The following is a 19,171-nucleotide window of genomic DNA, read 5'->3' as shown; positions in this document are numbered from 1 at the left end:
TGTGACAGATGCCGTATGTAACATTATCAGTCTTGAACAAGGTCTCAGCTTTTCTTATTCCTGCCTGCAGAATGCTTTTGAGTCCCAACAATGGGTAGGAGATTCAGCTTCTAAAGCCACCTTAAACAGACTCTCCTTTAAAGGGCAGATGCTTTTTGGAAAGGGTCTGGATAATTTTATGGCCAGTGTACTTGATCGTCATCCTAAGACACTTCTGGATATTCGGCCTCAGAATTCTCGAGGATCTACTGAGAAAAAATTTCATGGCTAAAGGCTCTTTTGCCAGGACTCCTGAGTAGCTTCCCATGCTGTTAGCACATGATTCCCCACTCAGAGAGCAGTGCAGGGTTCCAGACAAAGGTATGGTAATCCCAGACATTCCCAGTCCTCCAGACCATGTCCCACCTCAGCCTCCAAAAAGTCCCAGTGATGCCAGGAATGTAGCCAGACTCCCATAGCTAGGAGGAAGGCTAACAGCATTGTGAGCGGTATGGGCGGACTGCTGGATTCTGGACATAATCCAAGACAGATACCAACTCAAATTCAGCTACCCTTGGTGGATCGTTTCGTGGATTTGTTGGCTGAGCGGCCAGAAAATGTGATCAGAGTCCGAGCTATGATGGACAGTCTGCTAGTCATTTGGGCCTGCAGAATTGGGCTTAGGCACATACTCTATATACTTCATATTGCCCTAAAAATACTCAGAAAAATGGAGACTGATCCTGGTTCTGAAGTCAGCCAATGCGGCCTTCAAGGTGCTACACTTCCACATGGAGACCATTCGGTCAGTCATAGCGGTGGTTGCACCAGGAGAGTTTTTGGCCTGCTTGGATTTCACAGAAGCCTACTTCCATATTCCGATTTATCCAACTCGCAGGAGATTCTTGAGATCCATATCCTGGGGAGACATTTCCAGTTCTCCGCACACCTTTACCAAGGTAATGGTGGTGGTGCTGGCCCATCTCCGAAAGAAGGGAATTCAAGTGCATCCCTACTTGGACGATTGGCTGATCAGGGCACCATCCAAAATGAATGGAGAGAATGCAGTGACTCAAGTAATCTGGGTTGATCATCAAATTCTGCATGTCACTTGGAGCCAGTTCAACAATTGGAATACTTGGGAATATGCTTCAACACAATGGAGGACCAGGTCTTTCTTCCCAAGCCACGCAAACAAAAGCTTATGAAACAGATCTCGGACTTCTTGATGCCAGTGCATATGGCATAGTTCCAGATACTAGGCTCCATGACAACAACCATAGAAGTGGTCCCTTGGGCGAGGGCTCATGAGTCCTCTCCAACATGCTGTTATATCACTGGTCTCCACAAATAGATCTGCTCTGGAAGCCACTGGAATGGATGGTAGAAGCTCGGTGGAGATTACAGTGGTAGATGGGACCAGAGTCTCTGGCAAGAGGTGTGCTGTTCTGTATCTTCTCTTGTGTGATTTTGACAACTGACACCAGTCTCTACGACTGAAGAGATCATTGTTGCAGACATGTAGTCCAAGGCCGATGGACTCTTTCACAGAAGTGGTCCATAAACCATCTGGAGCTAAGGGCCATTCGGCTCGGCTTGTCTTGCAAACCTTGGAGAAGCATCTGGAAAGCAGTGGTTAGGGTGTTCTCAGGCAACACCAAAATGACAACATGTCAATTGACAGGGAGGCACCAGAAGTGCTCCCCTGAGCCTGGAGGCAAAGCTGCTATTCAGTTGGGCAGAGATCCATCTACAAGCGAAAATAGTGGCACATGTAGCAGGGGTGGACAATGTGCAAGCCAATTATCTCAGCAGGAAGATCTTAGACCTGGGGAAGTGGTCATTGTCCCAGAGGACATTCGACTGCATAGTGTGACACTGGAAGTGTTGGCAGACAAGAAATTGACTTGATTTTTCAGCAGAAGAGCCAAATCAGGAAGTTACGGCTTAAACCCACTGTTCCAGCCTTGCCCAACACAAGGTTCTGCTGTACATGTTTCCCCCATGGCCAGTGATAGGCCGTATCATCCATAGGATAGCGAACCATTCCAGGTGGGTGATCCTACTGGGTAATCCTAGTGGCTTCAGATTGGCCGCATCAACCATGGTACAGGGGCTTGGTGCGCCTGCAAAGAGACAAAGGTCTCAGGCTACATACAGTGCACACGGATCTTTTGTTTCAGGGTCCAGTTCCCTTAAAGAATCTGGAATGCTTTGGTCTTATGGCATGTCTCTTGAGCGCACAGCTCTAGTGCAGAAAGACTATTCAGAGGTGTTTTATTGCTACTTTTCTTAGAGCAGAGAGACTAGCAACAGTTGTGGCTTATGTCAAGGTCTGGAGGTTGTTTCAACAGTAGTGCACGAATGAATAGGTAGATCATTGGAGAGCTCTTGTGGCAGTGGTTCTGGCTTTTCTGCAGGCTGGTCTAGAAAAGGAGCTGGCAGTAGATTTCCTTAAAGTACAAGTTGTGAGTCTCTTGTGTTTCAGAGCCCGAGTGGAAAAGAGTCCTGGGCCTCGCACCTGGATATAGTCAGATTTTAAGGGGGCACTAAGGTTGAGATCTCTGATAAAACAGCCGTTTCCCACATGGAACCTTAACATTGTCCTGAGTGGCCTCGGCAAAGCATCCTTTGAGCCTTTGCAGGAGGCGTCCTTACTGAATCTTAAGGGTGAAGACAGTTTTTCTAGTGCCATAGCCTCAGCAAGGAGAATCTCACAGATACAGGCACTTTCATGCAGGCAACCATTCCTCAGGTTTACTGAAGGAGGAGTTTCTATCCATACTGTCCCTATGTTTTTGCCAAAGGTGATGTCAGATTTCCATGTCAATCAAGATGTCATTATCCGCCTTCCAAACACCAGGTTCCAAAAGGAGGGTCAAAGTGTTGAACCTGCCGTATGTACAACATCTTCTTAGATACCTGAAAGTAACTGAGTTTTGTCTTTCAGATTATCTTTTTGTTTAACCAATGCTGCGAGGCTAGGCAAGCCAGCATCCAAGGCAACCATATCCAGATGGATTTATATGATTGTCTCATTGGTGTACATTGGCTGTGGAAAACAGCCACCATTTGCCTTGAGAGCACACTCTACTAAAGAAGTGGTGCCCAGGGTAATCTCTCCTGAGAGATTTGCAGAGCAGCTACATGGTCCACTCTCCATACATTTTTGAGGTTTTATAGGGTGGTTGTGGCAGCAAGAGAGGATACCGCTTTGGAGTGTTCGGTGTTAAGGGCAGGTTCATCTGTCCCACCCTAGACTTAGGAGATGGGTTTGGTACGTTGACTATTGTCATCAGGACTCGTATGTCTTGTGCACCAGAAGGGAAGATTAGGTAGGTATTTCAATCTTCTTTATGGAAAAATGACTTATGAGTCCTGACACCCCGCCCTGTCAGTCTGCTTACTTTTTGGAAAAACATGTGTCCAGAGCTGGAGATTTTCTCCTGTCAGATGATTTTAAAAAAGCAGCAAGTGAGATCCTACAAGCTCCATAAGTTTAATGCTGGTTGCATTTTGATGGGTGGTGTCTGTTCGTTCCACCTACTTTGTTTATGGTGTCGTTTAACCTTGTTCATTATTTCTTACAGAGCAGAACATAAATGTTTTAGCAGGGAGACCTCCCATTTCCCCCTCCTTATTTCTCTATTTTAGTGCTGTTTGATTTCTTTGGTACAAACTGAATGCAGCTCTACAACAATGGAGAAAGAGGCGAAGCTGAAAAATGTAAATTTCATCCTTCTGCAATCAACTCACGAGTATGGGAATATTACCTATTGTATGTCCTTTTTCCAGAAAAAAGATTATTGTGGTAAGTACCTAATCTTCCCTTATTTTTCAGTTGGTGGTAGAACAGAGTCTCAGTTGCCTTCCTGGAATTGTTCTTCAGTTCTGGAACTGATATTTTGAGAGAAGCATTAAGTAGTGTAATTGATGCTGATCTTGAACAGCAGTTATTCCTGTAGAAACTAATACCCTTTTAGTCCTCTTGCTGAGAGGTTTAAAGTTGTCTACATTCCAAATATTATTGAACCAAAAGTGTATTGTAAATTCTGCCTTGCAGTTTCAAGAGATTAAATCTAATTTTTGACTCCCTATTTCAGTATAAATAAGTTGGGTGGAGGGGGAAGGCACGTTAAATTGGATACAGTACTGCTCTCTCATTGCGCAGTTACTTTTGTAGTTGATCACTTTGCCCTGTACAAGTACAGAAGAGAGTCTTTTTAGCTTCCCACCAGAATATTTATCCAGGCTTAGTTTACAAAATGTAGAATAGAATTTCAACATTTCCTTTCTACTGAAGTTAGTAATTTAAAATCATGAAGTCTTGCCCTTTAGGTAGGATTCAAAGGTACTTAATTATTTAATTCTAACTTATGAAGATTTTGCCTCATGAGCTTTTGTAACTTATTTTGGAGGCTATTTCAGATATTGATTGTCTTCAGTTTTATACCCTTGTACACTTTCCACATTCGTCTAAAATAAGTACAAATCAGAATGCATTAAAGTAGGAATTTTGCTGATCATCCAATATACCCTCTGCTTTTAATGTGTTAAGCTTTTATATTTCTGTGATTGTTCTTAAGAAGCCAAAAAGTCTTGATATAACTCTTTGCATCCTTTACCTTGGCAAATCCAAATTAGCTGTTTCCAATGTCATTCTTTTCTACCATCTGAGACACAAATAGCTAGTGGGTTTTTTAGGAATAGTATTGCTAAGCATGAGAGATTTACATACAGGAGACCTTTACTATATGTCAATTTATGTGATGCATATTCACTGTGTAGACATCCTTAAAATCTAACTGAGTGTGCTTCCAGAAAATAATTAAGAAATAGTGCCATAATGCAGTACCTCACCTGGAGGCTCACTCAGCCACTTGAGTTTTCAGGATATCCACAGCGAATATGCATTCTGCTGTGCAAAGCTGGTGTAAGCTTATCCTAAATGATTTGTGAATTCTCCGAGAACAAGCAGGCTTTCTATTCTCACAGCTGGGTGACATCATCCAACGGAGCTCAGCACAAAGCTTGCTAGCATAAAAATTTTTAGCAGTTCCACACAGGTCCCTCATTCTGTGTTTTTCCGCGGAGCACAGAGGATGTGTTCAAGTATTTTCTCGCCTCAACTTGTGTGCAATAGAGAGTGACATGGTAATTGTTTAACCAATGCTGCACAGTAACGGGGAGGATCTGGACCACCTTGTCTGGTATTAACCACAGCAGTAGTAGACCATTCCATAGTAATGCCATGGGAACAGGAACCACTACTATGGTAATACCGTGGCAGTGGGGATATTTAACGTCCCTGATGGTCTAGCAGCCTCTTTGGGGGCAGGAAAGAACCCAAGTCTTTCCTGCGCCTGCCGCTACTATAGAGGCCACTCTGAAGATTTTCAAGATGGCTGCCAAGACTTCATATGGCAGCCTTGCAAAACTTCACCAGAGATGACAAAAGGTAGAAAAAAAGATGTTTTTTATTGTTTTAAAATAAAGTAATATTGCAGCTATTTTGATAATTGTTTATACATAAAAAATGGAAATAAGGTAATCTTTTTATTGAGTAATTTTATGTTCAAACAGTTTTTATTGATGACCATATACACACAAAACAATACAACACAACAATGTCATCAAGGTTTACAGTATGCAAAACAATCCCTTGCATCAAAAGAAGAACCCCCCTCCATCCCACACAAAGTCAACCCACCCCCCATGAGCATCCCATCCCTCCCACCTTACCAGGAACTTGCCCAAAATGCTCCAAACCAGTAAACTAGAGCTCATTAAGAATATCACTTCTGCCCCTATGATGTAACTGTGTGCCAAATAGGGGCCCCAAATTTCAAATAGTTTCTTCCCCCTTCCATCACCCACGTACATCTCTAGCCTCCCAGCTGGCTAATTGGTATAATAGATGCGCCTGTGCCAATAGGTGGGTGCAGCATTGGATGTCCAGGATTGCAAGATCAAACACATTTTCCTACACAACAAAGTTTGAGCAGCAGACAGAGATCCAAAAGCTCTCAGAACATTCAAGACCAGCTGGGACACCGTATCCGCTACAGAGGAATGAAGAATTCTCTACATAAAGCCCACAATACTTTTCCAATATATACTTATAAGCGGACACTGCCAAAAAGCATGTTCTAACATATTTTGAGCTCTCCCACATTTTACACAAAGATCAGAATTAATGCCACCACTATAATATAATTGACATTGAGTGTAGTAACCCTTCAACAGCACCCAATAATAACATTCCTGTAACCAAGTACATTGGGTCAAGTACATTGGTTACATTCCTATAACCAAGTACATTGGATACTTCAAATATTTACTTGGACATCCCACTACGACAGATCAAGATTGAGATTAGTCCCCCAACGTTGACTATATATCGTAAGGTCTTTCCGAAGCATCAAGTTCCCCAAAAGTTTATAAAGGCCCGATACAGAACAAATAGCCTCCCCCTCTGCAGCAAAGAGTTGCCTTAAAGTGTCCCCCATATGAGTACCCAAAAGGGCTTTATCTAAAGACACCCAATAATATTTCAATTGGCAATAAGCAAAGCAATTACCCCATCGATCTCCCACTTGACCCCGAAGCACATCAAAAGGAAAGAGGACTCCCCCTTCCTGAAGCATATGTTCCAGCCTTATATTGGACTAATTTTTAATACATTTTTTTGCTAACTTTCGGAGACCAATACCCCCTTCCTCTAGACACTGTAACAGCAGTATACTGACCTGAGGACAACGTACTGCGTACCAAAGACTTGAAGTAAATGCTCATGTAGAGTTGGTAGGACTCAATGTGGAAATAAGTATTGAGACCTGAAAGTTCTCTCTCTCCCAAATGAATCCAAAGTCCTGGCCTTTCTACCTGGAGGAGCCGAGGCATGAGTCCTAGCATTTTGTAGCATTTTGACCCATTTAAGAGTAGATTCTACCTATCAAGTGGTGAGGAAACATGGACTACTTCTAACTTCTTGGGAACTTAATTTATAATAGGACACCCTTAGTCTATACAACAAATCAATAATGGTGCTTATACCTAAATAAATATATAAATAAATTATTATAGCGTGTGTGTGTATGTATACATGCATGTGCTCAGTACCCCCTCACACATCAGTCACTTGAAAAGCAAGACCAGTGGACCAGAGAACCATCTCCTAGAACCTAAACCCTGGAATGCAACCTTTTGTTACAGCTAGTGTGAGACTGCAAATGTGTAGCAATCAGCAGCAGCCTGATATCATTCAACTTTGGACACTGAGATAAGTGACTTTTTTCATACATTTATACAGATTATATGGTATAGACTGCTGTTTAGCTTTGTTCATTGGTCAAATTGAATTCCAGGGTTTAGGTTCTAGGAGAATTGAGTGCAGCTATGATGGTTCTCTGGTCCACTAGTTTTATTTTTCAAGTGATCGTTGTGTAAGGGGGGTACTGAGCACACTCAACACGTTATAATATTATTTTTTAAAATTATTATTTATATATTTAAGCACCATTATTAATTTGAGGAAACATAGAAACATGATGGCAGAAAAAGGCAAAATGGCCCATCCATTCTGCCCATTCGCAGTATCCACTATCTCCTCCCTAAGAGATCCCACATGCTTGTCCCATGCTTTCTTGAGTTCAGTCACAGTCTTGATCTCTACCAGGAAACTATTCCATACATCTGCCACCCTTTCTATAAAAAGTTTCAAGTTTATGGCTTGATATACTGACCATCACATGTATCTGGACAGTTTACAATATTAAAAATTAGAAAAATCTAATAAAATGTAAGATTTAGTTGAAATAAAATAAGAGGAGGGTAAAACTAAAACTATGACAAATTAAGACTTATTAGAGACGAAAGGTACTAGGGGATAGGGAAGTTTTAGTTACAATGTGTTAATAAAAAGGAAGGATAGAGGGATAGGGAATAACTAGAGGGAGTACCGTATTTTTCGCTCTATAAGACGCACCCACCTGTAGAGGAGGAAAACCCACGAAAAAAAATTCCCACCACCCTGCCCTGTACCCTCTCTTCTGGTCTAGTGATAGGCCGGGTCAGGGTCTTATAGAGCGAAAAACTGTTAGGCATTGTAGCCCCCCCCCCTTGTAGGCAGCACAGCCCCCCCTCCCCCCGTAGGCTGCACAGGCTGGCACCTCCCTCCCCCCCCCTGTTTTTTGAAGTCCGTTGGAGCTCCTGCCTGTCTCCCTCGCTGGACGGCTCCTCTTCTTGTCAGGCAGAGCGTCGCAGAAGGCAGGTGTGTGCCGTTCGTGTTCCTGCCTGATCCGTGCCACTCCCCTATTAGTTGCAGTCAGTTCTGCACCGCTCTGTCCAAACAGATGAAGAGCCATCCAGCGAGGGAGACGGGCAGGAGCAGGGAAAGCTCCAACGGACTTAAAAAAAAAGGTTCCAGGGGGGCTGCCTGCGGGGGGTATTTGCTCCATAAGACACCCCCTTTTTGGGGGTGGAAAGAAAAAGTGCATCTTATACAGCGAAAAATACGATATTTCGTTTGATCACTCCTGAGCCTCTCACCTCTTAACTTCATCCTATGTTTTCTCATTCCAGCGCTTTCTTTCAAATGAAAGAGACTCACCTCATGTGCGTTTGTCATGTAGGTATTTAAATGTGTCTATCATATCTCCCTTCTGTCTTTCCTCCAAAGTATACATATTGAGATCTTTGTCCTCATATGCCTTATGAATAAAGACCACTAACCATTTTAGTAGCCTTCCTCTGAACCAATTCTATCCTGTTTTATATCATTTGGAAGGTATGGGAGTGAGGACTTTTATACCGCCTTTTTGTGGCTTTGGCATTTCATAGCTGACATTCGAAACTGAGTACTGGAGAATGAAATGACTTGCTGAGGGTCACAAGGAGCAGCACTGGGATTTGATCTCTAATCCTCTGTATGCAGAGGCAACAGCTCTGCCAGTGAACCACACCTCCAGAATTACACGCAATATTCTAAATGAGTTCTCACCAGATTCTTATACACTTGCATCAATACTTCCTTTTTCTTACTGGCCATATCTCTCCCTATGCACCGTAGCATCCTTGTAGCTTTCGGCATCTCCTTTTCAACCTGTTTGGCCATCTTAAGATCATCACATACTACCACACCCAAGTCCTGCTCCTCTTTTGTACAGAAAAGTTCTTCACCCCTTAAACTGCTCCTCTGGTTTTTGCAGCCCAAATATATGGCCTTTCATTTCTTAGCATCAAATCTTAGCTGCCAAATTTCAGACCATTCTTCAAACATTGCTGGTCCTTCCTCATGTTATTCACACCATTCTCTCCTACTTCCCCTTGGAGTTGTATTCTTTCAGCTATAAGACCAAGAGATCTGTGCTCGCACATTGGACAGGAACGCACTCACGCATGCATGGTACAGAGCTGCTAGAAGTGTTTGCATATTTTCATTCTAGCAAGCTCTGTGCTGGGTTCTGTCAAATGTCCCCCAGTTGTTCTGAGGACAGCAGGCTGAATATTCTCACATCTACAGGTAAGTAACTTCACTTTATTGCTGTAGAAGGAGTATTGACTCACTGTGAAGACTCATGTGCTCAAGGCTCTTGGATTTCTTATTCTTAATTACTCTTTGAATATTTCTGTACGTGTAAAATGTGTTGGGTTGGTCAGTGAAATACACTCCTCCTTTAGTGCATTTGGATTGTATTTTTAGAGAGTGGAAGATGAAAAATATACAAGGGTGTGAAGACTTTTTTTCTAGGGCACCGTAGTTCATTTGGATAGATATGTGCATATGACATTTGTCTTTGGGCTTTATATAAAATATCCTCATTCTGTTCAGTGTCACAGCCAAGTCTTGATCTGTTCTTTATTCCATGAGTAATATTACAGGAAGTCTGCAACTTCTCTAACAGCTCAAATTTAATTCAAGGTACAGTATATGAATAAAGATATTCAAGCCTGATTAACCATTCTCACTTTTCATTTCAAAGAAATTAAATCTAAAATATGCAGTGGGATTTGTCTTAGTGTGAATAGGGGAGTTTTTTTAAGAACATAAGAAAGCCTTACTAGGTCAGACCAATGGTCCATCCAGCCCAGTGTCCCGTCTTCACGGATGCTACTCCAAGTCACAAGTAACTGGCAAAAAAACGATTAGTAGCAGCATTCCATTCTACTGATCCAGGGCAAGCAGTGACTAAGTCCATTGTCTGTCTCAACTGCAGACTATGGACTTTTCCTCTAGGAATTTGTCCAAACCTTTTTTTAAAACTAGCTACATTAACCGTTTTTACCATGTCCTCTGGCAACACATTTCAAAGCTTAATTATTCTCTGACTGAAAACAATATTTCCTCCTATTGATAAGAACATAACCTGGATATACTAATGGGTTAATCAGACTTGTACTGTACCACCTAACAAATAACAGCTTTTTGACCTCTGTCTGCAGCATAACACATTTTAAGGCTTTATTCAGATGCCGCCTATTCTAATAATTTTGCAGTTGATAAAAATGAAGATTGTTTGGAACACGGGGTTTAATATTACCTGACTTTAAGTATTCCTTGGAACCTAGTCAGTGTCCTAAAATAAACTACTTGTTTACTTTAAAATATCAAATTCATCTAAAAATTAACACTTAAGATGCAGTGTTAACAGGAGACACTGCAGAGTGTTGTGTAAACAACCCCTGTCAGCAAATGGTGGTAATTTCATATTAATGCCATCACACTTGTTTTTCATGAATGTTTTACTGCTAATCAGTCATTGACAGAATTGTGTAAATACTGCTGAGTTTAATTTCCAGGAGCAAGTCAGCATTAAAATTCAAATACATCTGCAGTTTTGCAGTGCAAATTGAAAAGGAAAGACATTAAACATTTCAGGCCATGTTTCAAATTAATTTTTCTTGTCCTGTTTCTATTGCTGAACTTTGCAAATAGTTCATTATGTATGAAGCCTGTACTAGTAAAATAAAACAAAAAAAAACTTATTTGAAAATGGATCTACTTACAGCTTAAATGCATATGTATACATGCATAATTTTTAATGTTTTTTGGCAAAACTTTAAAACAATTATATATTTATGAAACTGTGGAATATTAGTTTAGTTTTCTACCACACTTGGCCTGAAATAGAAGTGGAATAGAAATACTAAATTAAATGCTGTTGGAAATAATAAACTATTTGATTCAATAGCACATGATAACAGTAGCAGTGGCTAACTTGAAGTATTTATGAATGAGCTGAAACTTTTAACACTTTCTGTTAATCTATCTAATAGAATCGCAACAGGACCAGACTTACAAAGATGACAGTGACGCTGCAACTTTCAAGCAGACCCTTCCAGACCTTACCCCTGATGAGCCTTCAGAAGCACTTTGCTTCCCTGCTTTGGAAAGAGAAGATGAGGAAGGCACTAGGTGCAATGAAGACCTGCCTAAGAATGAAGTAGAGACACCTGCCACTGACAGTCAAGAGCCTCCATCTCAGCCTGCTGATCAAGCAGCTCTCCCAGCAGCTGAAGAGGAGCCTGCAGCAGACGCAGGCAGTGACGAATCTCCAGGCAAGTCTCCTTCCAAAAAGAAAAAGAAGTTTCGTACACCTTCCTTCCTGAAGAAGAGCAAAAAGAAGAGCGACTCCTAAGGCCAGATGCACTGCAGGAACACTGTCATATTTTTAAATCTAAAATTCATTAACCACTAGAATGTACCAGATTGTATTGAGTGTTTTGTCTTATGTAAAGGAATGCAAAATAATAATTAAACATCTAGTTATAGCTTGATTGATCAAGATTGCAGCCAGAAAATAACATTAAGGGTGCTAATCCTATGAACTGAGCTACTAATAACAGATTTGATCTCCAACTTAACATCACTTTACATTTATTCTATGCTAAAGATACTACACAGCCTTTTAAAATGTAAGGTTCAGTACTGCTTTTCCTTAATGCACAACGTATTCTGTAAACAAGTTAAGCTTTGTTTGCAATGTTAACCAGCTCTGAAATTTGCGGTTTCCAGATGTTCCACTCTTCAAACACAAATAATGGCATTCTAGTAGTCTTATTTATCTTGGAGAAAACTGGAGTTTTTATAGGTTGATTCCTTGAAAAGGACCAACAAATTAATGATGTAATAACATCTAAGCTTTCAAAACCATGCCACTCCATTCATATGTTATGTGAACAACTTTTTATTGAATCTCAAATACATTCTTCCAAAATAGTGATTTTTGCTTTGTTCAAGGAGAAATAGATGATTTAAGGAAGCTTGTATTTCAGCAATTTCTAGCCAGATTAACTCATACCTTATCATTCCATTTAAAAAATAAAAAGATTTCACTGAAAAACAGTCTTCCTCTTATAAGTATGTTTAGAAATAGCAAGTTTTAAAATCAACCATGTTATGTAAGGCCATTAAGTTAAAGTTCTTTTAAATGGCTTCTTACATGCAATACTTTAGATTTAGAATATCTTACCATACAGTTCTTTATATTGTATTGTAGAGCTATACAACAGGGCCAAATCCTAGACTATGAACTTAATAAAGACCCTAACACTTCTGACTTAATCATTTTTTTACATTTAAAACAGTTCATTGGACGCAGTAGAGTGATTCACTGTTTTACCCTGGAGGTATTTCTTTTCTTAAAGAGGTAATAGAAAATTTCCACTTGCTTTGTAATCATAAACTGGAATAAATAAGAATCTTGGTACTGATGGGCTGTATACCTAACATCTACCCCAAAATAGAAAGATCTCACTTCCCTTACATTCAGGTGCTAAAGGTTCTTTACATGTCCATTGCAAGTAATTTTGTATCGTCCCCATTCTCCCTAGCACAGAACCACATGCATTAGCCATTTATAGGCTATGCTTTTTCACCCTTCCTGTTACTCATAGCAGAATTGCACCAGATTCTTTAATAAATTTAGAATACCAAACTAGTTATCAGTGTATACTTCAACAAGGTGATCTATTTATGAGGCTTGAAAGAGTGTAAATGAGACAGACTCCCTTCCCCCTTTTTAATGGAATGTCTTGCTGAGATGTCTGTGTAGTACTAGTATTGTCATCAAGAACTTGGAGTCATTGCTTAATTTTCATAAACAGCAATTTTGAATGCTTTGCAAAAGGAATACTACATTCTGTTGATTTGCTAGTTGTAGTTCAATTCATGAAGTATCATTGTGGAAACCATCAAAAATATATTTTATTAATGGCCCAGCAGCTTTTTCTAAATAAATTTCAAGAAACAGTAGCTGATGCAAAATGACCTTGCCTTAACAAATCATACACACTTCCAAGATTCATAAACTTTATGGAGATGCTTGGTTTGAGCAGTAAAATGTATTCAAATCACACAAACGTGTTTACAAAAGATTGGAACACTTTCAAGAGAATATAACTGGAAATGGAATTCCTGCCGGATATAGCATTTAACTTTGTCTACATGTTTTTCATTGGATATCTTACAGTTTCTGTAGTACAAATATGTTACACGGTGAACTGCTCCAGTGAAGGAATGAAGCAAAGCTATAAATTAAAGCCTATATTAGGCTTTCCAAGGCAATAGGTATGTCATTCTGGACAAGCAGGCCCATGGCCGCAAGCCATATGTAGAAGGAATCTACTCAGATTTTGTTTTCTGTGATCTTCCTACTTCACTTGGAGCTCTACTGCCACCTGCAGTTTTTCCCTTCTGCCCGTGAGCCAGAAGGAGTGTTTCTGTTCTTCTCTCACCTTTTTCTTATTTTATTTGACTAAGCGAGATGTGCTGTTTCCAAGGACACGATTTCCAGATGGATCCATAAGGCCATTTTGTCAGCGTACATTTTTATCTGTGGGAAACAGTTCCCTGTTTCTGTTAAAACATTTAACTAGAAATGTAGCTTCATCGTGGGCATAGGCTAAGGCAGTCTCTTCAGCGGAGATTTGTAGAGCTGTGACTTTGGTCTACTCTACACACATTTGCAAGGTTTTACAGGGTAGACGTTGTGGTAAGAGAGGTCTCTGCCTTTAGGTCCTCGGTGTAATGGGCTGGCTTAGTCAGCCCACCTTAGTTTTCTGGGACTCATTTTGTACATCCTGCTTGTCCTATTATACTGGAAAAAGAGATTGTCCTTACCTTGATAATATCTTTCCAGTAGATTCTGGACCCCCGCCCTGTCCTTCTTGCGCCTGCTTACTGTCTCGTTATGTTTCTTGAAGTTTGAATATTGGATGCCATTCAGCCCTTTGGGTCCTGAAGAATTCTGTATACAGTGTTCCCCCGGTTGTTCGCAGTTGGCGGTTCGCAGTCCCGGTCATTCGCGATATTTTCGGACCGCGAACCGCCAACAAGGAGAGGGCAGCGGGAGAGGCAGGAGAGAGCAGCCGGAACACTGAGAGTGCAGGAAATCACTCGCGGTTTGCGCCGACCGCCTCTTCCTGCATGAAGTCGGGCCTTATCCAATCAGGAGCTGCTTTGACACGCTGCTCCTGATTGGATAAGGCCCGACTTCGTGCAGGAAGAGGAGGTCGGAGCGAACTGCGAATGATTTTCTGCACTCGCGGCGCTCTCCCGCTGCCCTCTCCTGCTGCCCTCTTCAGGCTCCCCCATAAAAAACAGTATTTGCAGTTTTTCAAGATTTGCAGGGGTTCCTGGAATGGAACACCTGCGAATCTCGGGGGAGCACTGTAATATGTTTTTAGGGTGATGGGACAAAAGCGTGCGAGACTTCGGCGCAATTTGGCACAAGACCCCAGCGCACCGCCTAAAAAGTTACTTTTAAAGAGCTCCAACGGGGGGTGTGGGGGAACCCCCCCACTTTACTTCATACTCTTCTTGCTGCCATTGGGGGTGTGTGGGGGTTGCAACCCCCCACATTATAGAGAAAGCTTAACTTTTTCCTAAAAAATTGGGAAAAGTTAAGTTTACTCTATAATCGAGGGTTCCAACCCCCCAAACCCACCCCCCACCGCAGCGCGAAGAGTATGAACTAAACTGGGGGGTTCCCCACTCACACCCCACATCGGAGCTCTTTAAAAGTAACTTTTTAGGCAGCGCACTGGGCTCTTGCGCTGATTTGTCTGCGCTGCAATGTCGGCGCGCGAATGACTATGAACCGTTTTTAGTGTCTACAGGGGTACTACCTGAGCTCCTTTGACGCTTCTGTTGGCTGTTACTTGTTCATTGAATATTCAAGTGTTAGTATGTTTAAGCAGTTGATTTGTTTGGGAAATTTCCCATTTTTGTCCTTCACATAATTTCGATGGATTGCTTAGGTATTAACTGCAGGTGGCAATAGAGCTCCCGGTGAAATAGGAGGATCACAGAAAAACAAATCCAGAGTGAATGCCTTCTGCATATGGCTCGTGGCCATTGGGAGATAACACGCTTGTCCAGAATAACAAACCTATCTACTGGAAAAGATATTATCAAGGTAAGGACATAATCTCTTTTTATGCATCCTGATTCCCTGTACTAGTGAAAAGTGGTATCGGGTATATAAATTTTTTTTTTTTTTTTAAATGAGGCCCAGTGGTCAGAGGGGCGATATGCGTGGTAGTGGTTTGGTAATTGCTAGGGATGTATATTCATTAGTGTGCATTCAGTTTAACAGCCTTAAATTGTATAAATTAAGGTAATTTAATATGTTTTAACCTAAGGATTAGTGTGTTAAAATTGTCTATTAAAACAAATATGAGAAGGAATCAAAAATTGAGGGAAAAACACAAAATAACATCCCTAGTAATTGCAGATAGAGGTAGGATGACATTAGGAACAACAGTAAATGTCTACATAAGACAAACACCTAAACAAGGACTGCATGGCACAAATTTGAGCTTGTATCCTAACCTTGTATGTCCTAAGTACACCAGAGAGCATACTTGCATTATTTTGCTAAGTTGTGTGTCTCATTGCAGTCATATAATTATAATAAGTCATTGCTGTGTTTGTTAAAGTTATAACCCTGTTGGGGATTTCTGTTATTTTCATTCAATGATTTTTATTATTACCAATTCGTAGTTCTTTCAGAGCTTTGTATATTACAATATGAAAAATAGTTGTGTATGGTTACACACCTTTTTTGAGGGGAGGGACCAGAATTCTTGTATTTCTTTACTCATAACATCAAGGTTCACTCCTAAAAATAAATTCCTCTTTAAACTGTGACTGGTCTAAATGTGGAAAGATGTGATGATTACTTATATGTAATATAATGATACATTTATAATTGCCTTTCCAATTCAGATTGTCAATAATATAAAATCAGCAATTACCAAACTAACACCAATATAACAATTATACTCTTAATGTGGGTTACATATATCAAACAAAAATATTACTATTATTTCTATAGCACTGCTATACATATGCAGCACTGTACTGGGCAGAGCACAGTACTGGGGTTCAAGAAAGGATTGGACAATTTCCTGCTGGAAAAAGGGATAGAGGGGTATAGTTAGAGGATTACTTCACAGGTCCTGGACCTGTTGGACCGCCGCGTGAGCGGACTGCTGGGCACGATGGACCTTAGGTCTGACCCAGCAGAGGCATTGCTTATGTTCTTATGTACATTAAACATGTAAGATAATCTCTGCTCAATAGAGCTTAAAATGTAATTAAAACAACACAAATAGGGGCTAATGAATTTCTCACAGAGGGAATGATAAAACAGACATGGGTACTTTTCAAGTGAGTGGGAGTAAATGCAGTAACATATGGTTTAACGTGTGGAAACAGGTAAGCAACCACAAATCTCCTTAAAATCATTGCACAGTAACATATTTACACACATTAACTGCCCTTTAGTAGAAGGACCTCTATATATAGGATGGTTTTTTCCTGGTTTGGGATTTAATTTGGATATTTTTATGCATGTAAAAAATGCACACTAAATTGACTTTATATGCATAAATTTCTGAATTATGTGCATGCATTAATCACATTTCTGAATGAAAGTGAAAACATATCTAAAAGTTGGACAAAATCCAAAAGTGATCTAAAAGTTTACTGGCTCTCACTTGCCAAGATGCCCAAACTTTATTTCACAGGTAGTGAAATTGGGTAGGATGCTAGGGCTTGGATCTGATGAGCTTTTCCACCGCTACAGAGCTTGGTAGGTGCGGACAGAGGTTTATTTGGGCAATACCAACTGAAAAGTTCTCTGCTGCCCAGCCAGAGATGCCAACTTACCCAGTTCCAAGCTGGTGTAATAATATAAAAATTAGCAACATCATCGTCTAAACTAGGGGTTCTCAGCCCAGCCCTCAGGACACAGGGATTTAGGTTTTTAGGGTACCCATAATGAATATACATAAAATAGATTTACTTACAGTGGAGGTTCTGCATACATGTTTCTCATGCATATTCACTATGGAATCCTGAAAACCTGACCAGCTAGATATGTTCTGGGGAATGGGTTGAGAACCACTGCTCTAAAGCAGGAGCATACCACAAACCTAGCATCACCCCTGAAAATGCCCTAGCTCTAGTGTTTACCAGCTTAATATTTTGTTGTCCCAGCCATACTAAGAAAACGATCGGTGTCGAGATGTTTGTGACATCAATTCCTAAATCTATCGGGGCAGGGGATTGATGGTGATTCTGAAATATTCGGTGCCGATAATAACTCAGAGACAATTGGTGCCGCTGTGTAATGCTCAGACCGAACTGGGACTGACATTGGAAGCGCCGGTGTCGCCATTACGGGAAGCAAAAGTAATTGTTAACACAGACGGATGAGAGTCTGAAGACAATCTGGTAGAAGAAACGCTCTCATTAGAATAGTGTTGAGAATTGCTCCAATGAATTGTAGACATTGAATCGGAATGAGATGTGATTTGGGGAAGTTGACTTCGAATCCGAGAACCTGAAGAAAAGGGACGGTCTGAGAAGTCGCTTGAAGCTGTGTCGTCTTGAGACGACACAGCTTTGATTAACCAATCGTCCAGGTAAGGAAAGACTTGAAGTCCATGTAATCGAGGAAAGGTGGCCACCACAATTAGGCACTTCATGAATACTCTGGGAGAAGATGCCAGGCCAAAGGGAAGTACCTTGTATTGCTAATGACAGCGGTTGACCCATTCATGAGAATATGCTGCCTGCTTGTCCTGGGATAAAGCATAGTTACTTACTGTAATAGGTGTTATCCAGGGACAGCAGGCTGAAAATCTCTCTATTAAGTTTGAAGTTCTATTGTATGGAGAACCCTAGTACTAACTAAACACTACAGCTTTAAATTTGGCAGACGTTTTCCAAGTTTTACAGAGTGGATATAGTGGCAAGGGAGTACTCCACCTTTGGGTCCTCAGTGCTATGAGCCGGCGCAGAGGTCCCACCCTAAATTTCTGAGACTGCTTATGTGCATCCCATCCATCCAGAATGACACACCTACTGCACTAGAGAGACTAGGACCCGGTTCACAAAAGGTTTCCTTGCAAGTAAAACTGGTTTTAACCAGTCTTACTTGCAAGGAAACTCCTGATGATGTCAAAAAGTTTCTCTGTGGCTGCTACCGAGAATCCTATGCTAATGCATTACAAGGAGCTTAATTAGTATTCCACTGCAATTGGTGTGTCATTCTGGATAAGTGGGTTATCTCTCGGTGGCCGCGAGCCATATGCAGAAGGCATCCACTCTGGATTTGTTCTGTGATCCTCCTACTTCACCTTCCTCATGCAAGTCTGAAGGAATTTCTGTTCTGCTTTCACCTTTATTTGTTTGTTTTGGTATTTTAAAATTATATTCGGTTTTAGTGCTCAGAGCTCTCCAGTTTCGGTATTAACTCTGCCTATGTATAGAAGAAGCAGTCTGAAGCTGACAGGCCGATCCCTAGTGGTACCTGTTAGCCAGCCTGGACATGTATTGTTGGAGCTTGGGGCCATTCTTGCTTCCTCTCACCCTACAGAATTGACGTCGGGGAGAGGAATGCTGGTTGGCTCAATGCAGGGAAGCAGAGAGAGCTTGGGGCGGCAGCTTTGGGGTCTGTTCCCCGATGGCGGCAGCAGTGGCTTGGGGGAGGGCAGGGAGAAAGAAAGAAAGGGGGCAGGCAGGGAGACAGAAGGAAAGAAGGAAAATAGAAAGAAAAGGGGGCATGAAGATAAAAAAGAAAGGGAGGCAGGGAGAAAGAAAGGGAAGGGAGAGAGGAAGAAAAAGTTGGGGGAGGGAATGAGGTGTGGAGGAGAGGAAGCATACAGGCTGAAATAAGGG

The 19,171-nt window shown here is 41.2% G+C and overlaps 1 protein-coding gene across 10 annotated transcripts in view; it reads left to right on the top strand.

Annotated features, from left to right (window-relative positions):
- Positions 1-12,689, top strand: part of ADD1 (adducin 1) — a 251,869-nt gene extending 239,180 nt beyond the window's left edge. For 8 of the 10 annotated variants that reach the window (XM_033950494.1, XM_033950510.1, XM_033950502.1 and 5 more), the window contains one exon: positions 11,257-12,689. In XM_033950494.1, the coding sequence (XP_033806385.1) occupies positions 11,257-11,618 (362 nt within the window). In that variant the 3' untranslated portion in view covers positions 11,619-12,689. The remainder of the gene's footprint in view (positions 1-11,256) is intronic. The other 2 variants (XM_033950537.1, XM_033950573.1) reach the window with 2 other exon arrangements.
- The last annotated feature ends 6,482 nt before the right edge of the window (positions 12,690-19,171 follow it).

Source organism: Geotrypetes seraphini, chromosome 1 (genome assembly GCF_902459505.1).
Source record: "Geotrypetes seraphini chromosome 1, aGeoSer1.1, whole genome shotgun sequence".
Classification (NCBI taxonomy): domain Eukaryota; kingdom Metazoa; phylum Chordata; class Amphibia; order Gymnophiona; family Dermophiidae; genus Geotrypetes; species Geotrypetes seraphini.
The sequence above is the reverse complement of the archived record's forward strand: the minus strand, read 5'-3'. Positions and strand labels throughout refer to the sequence as shown.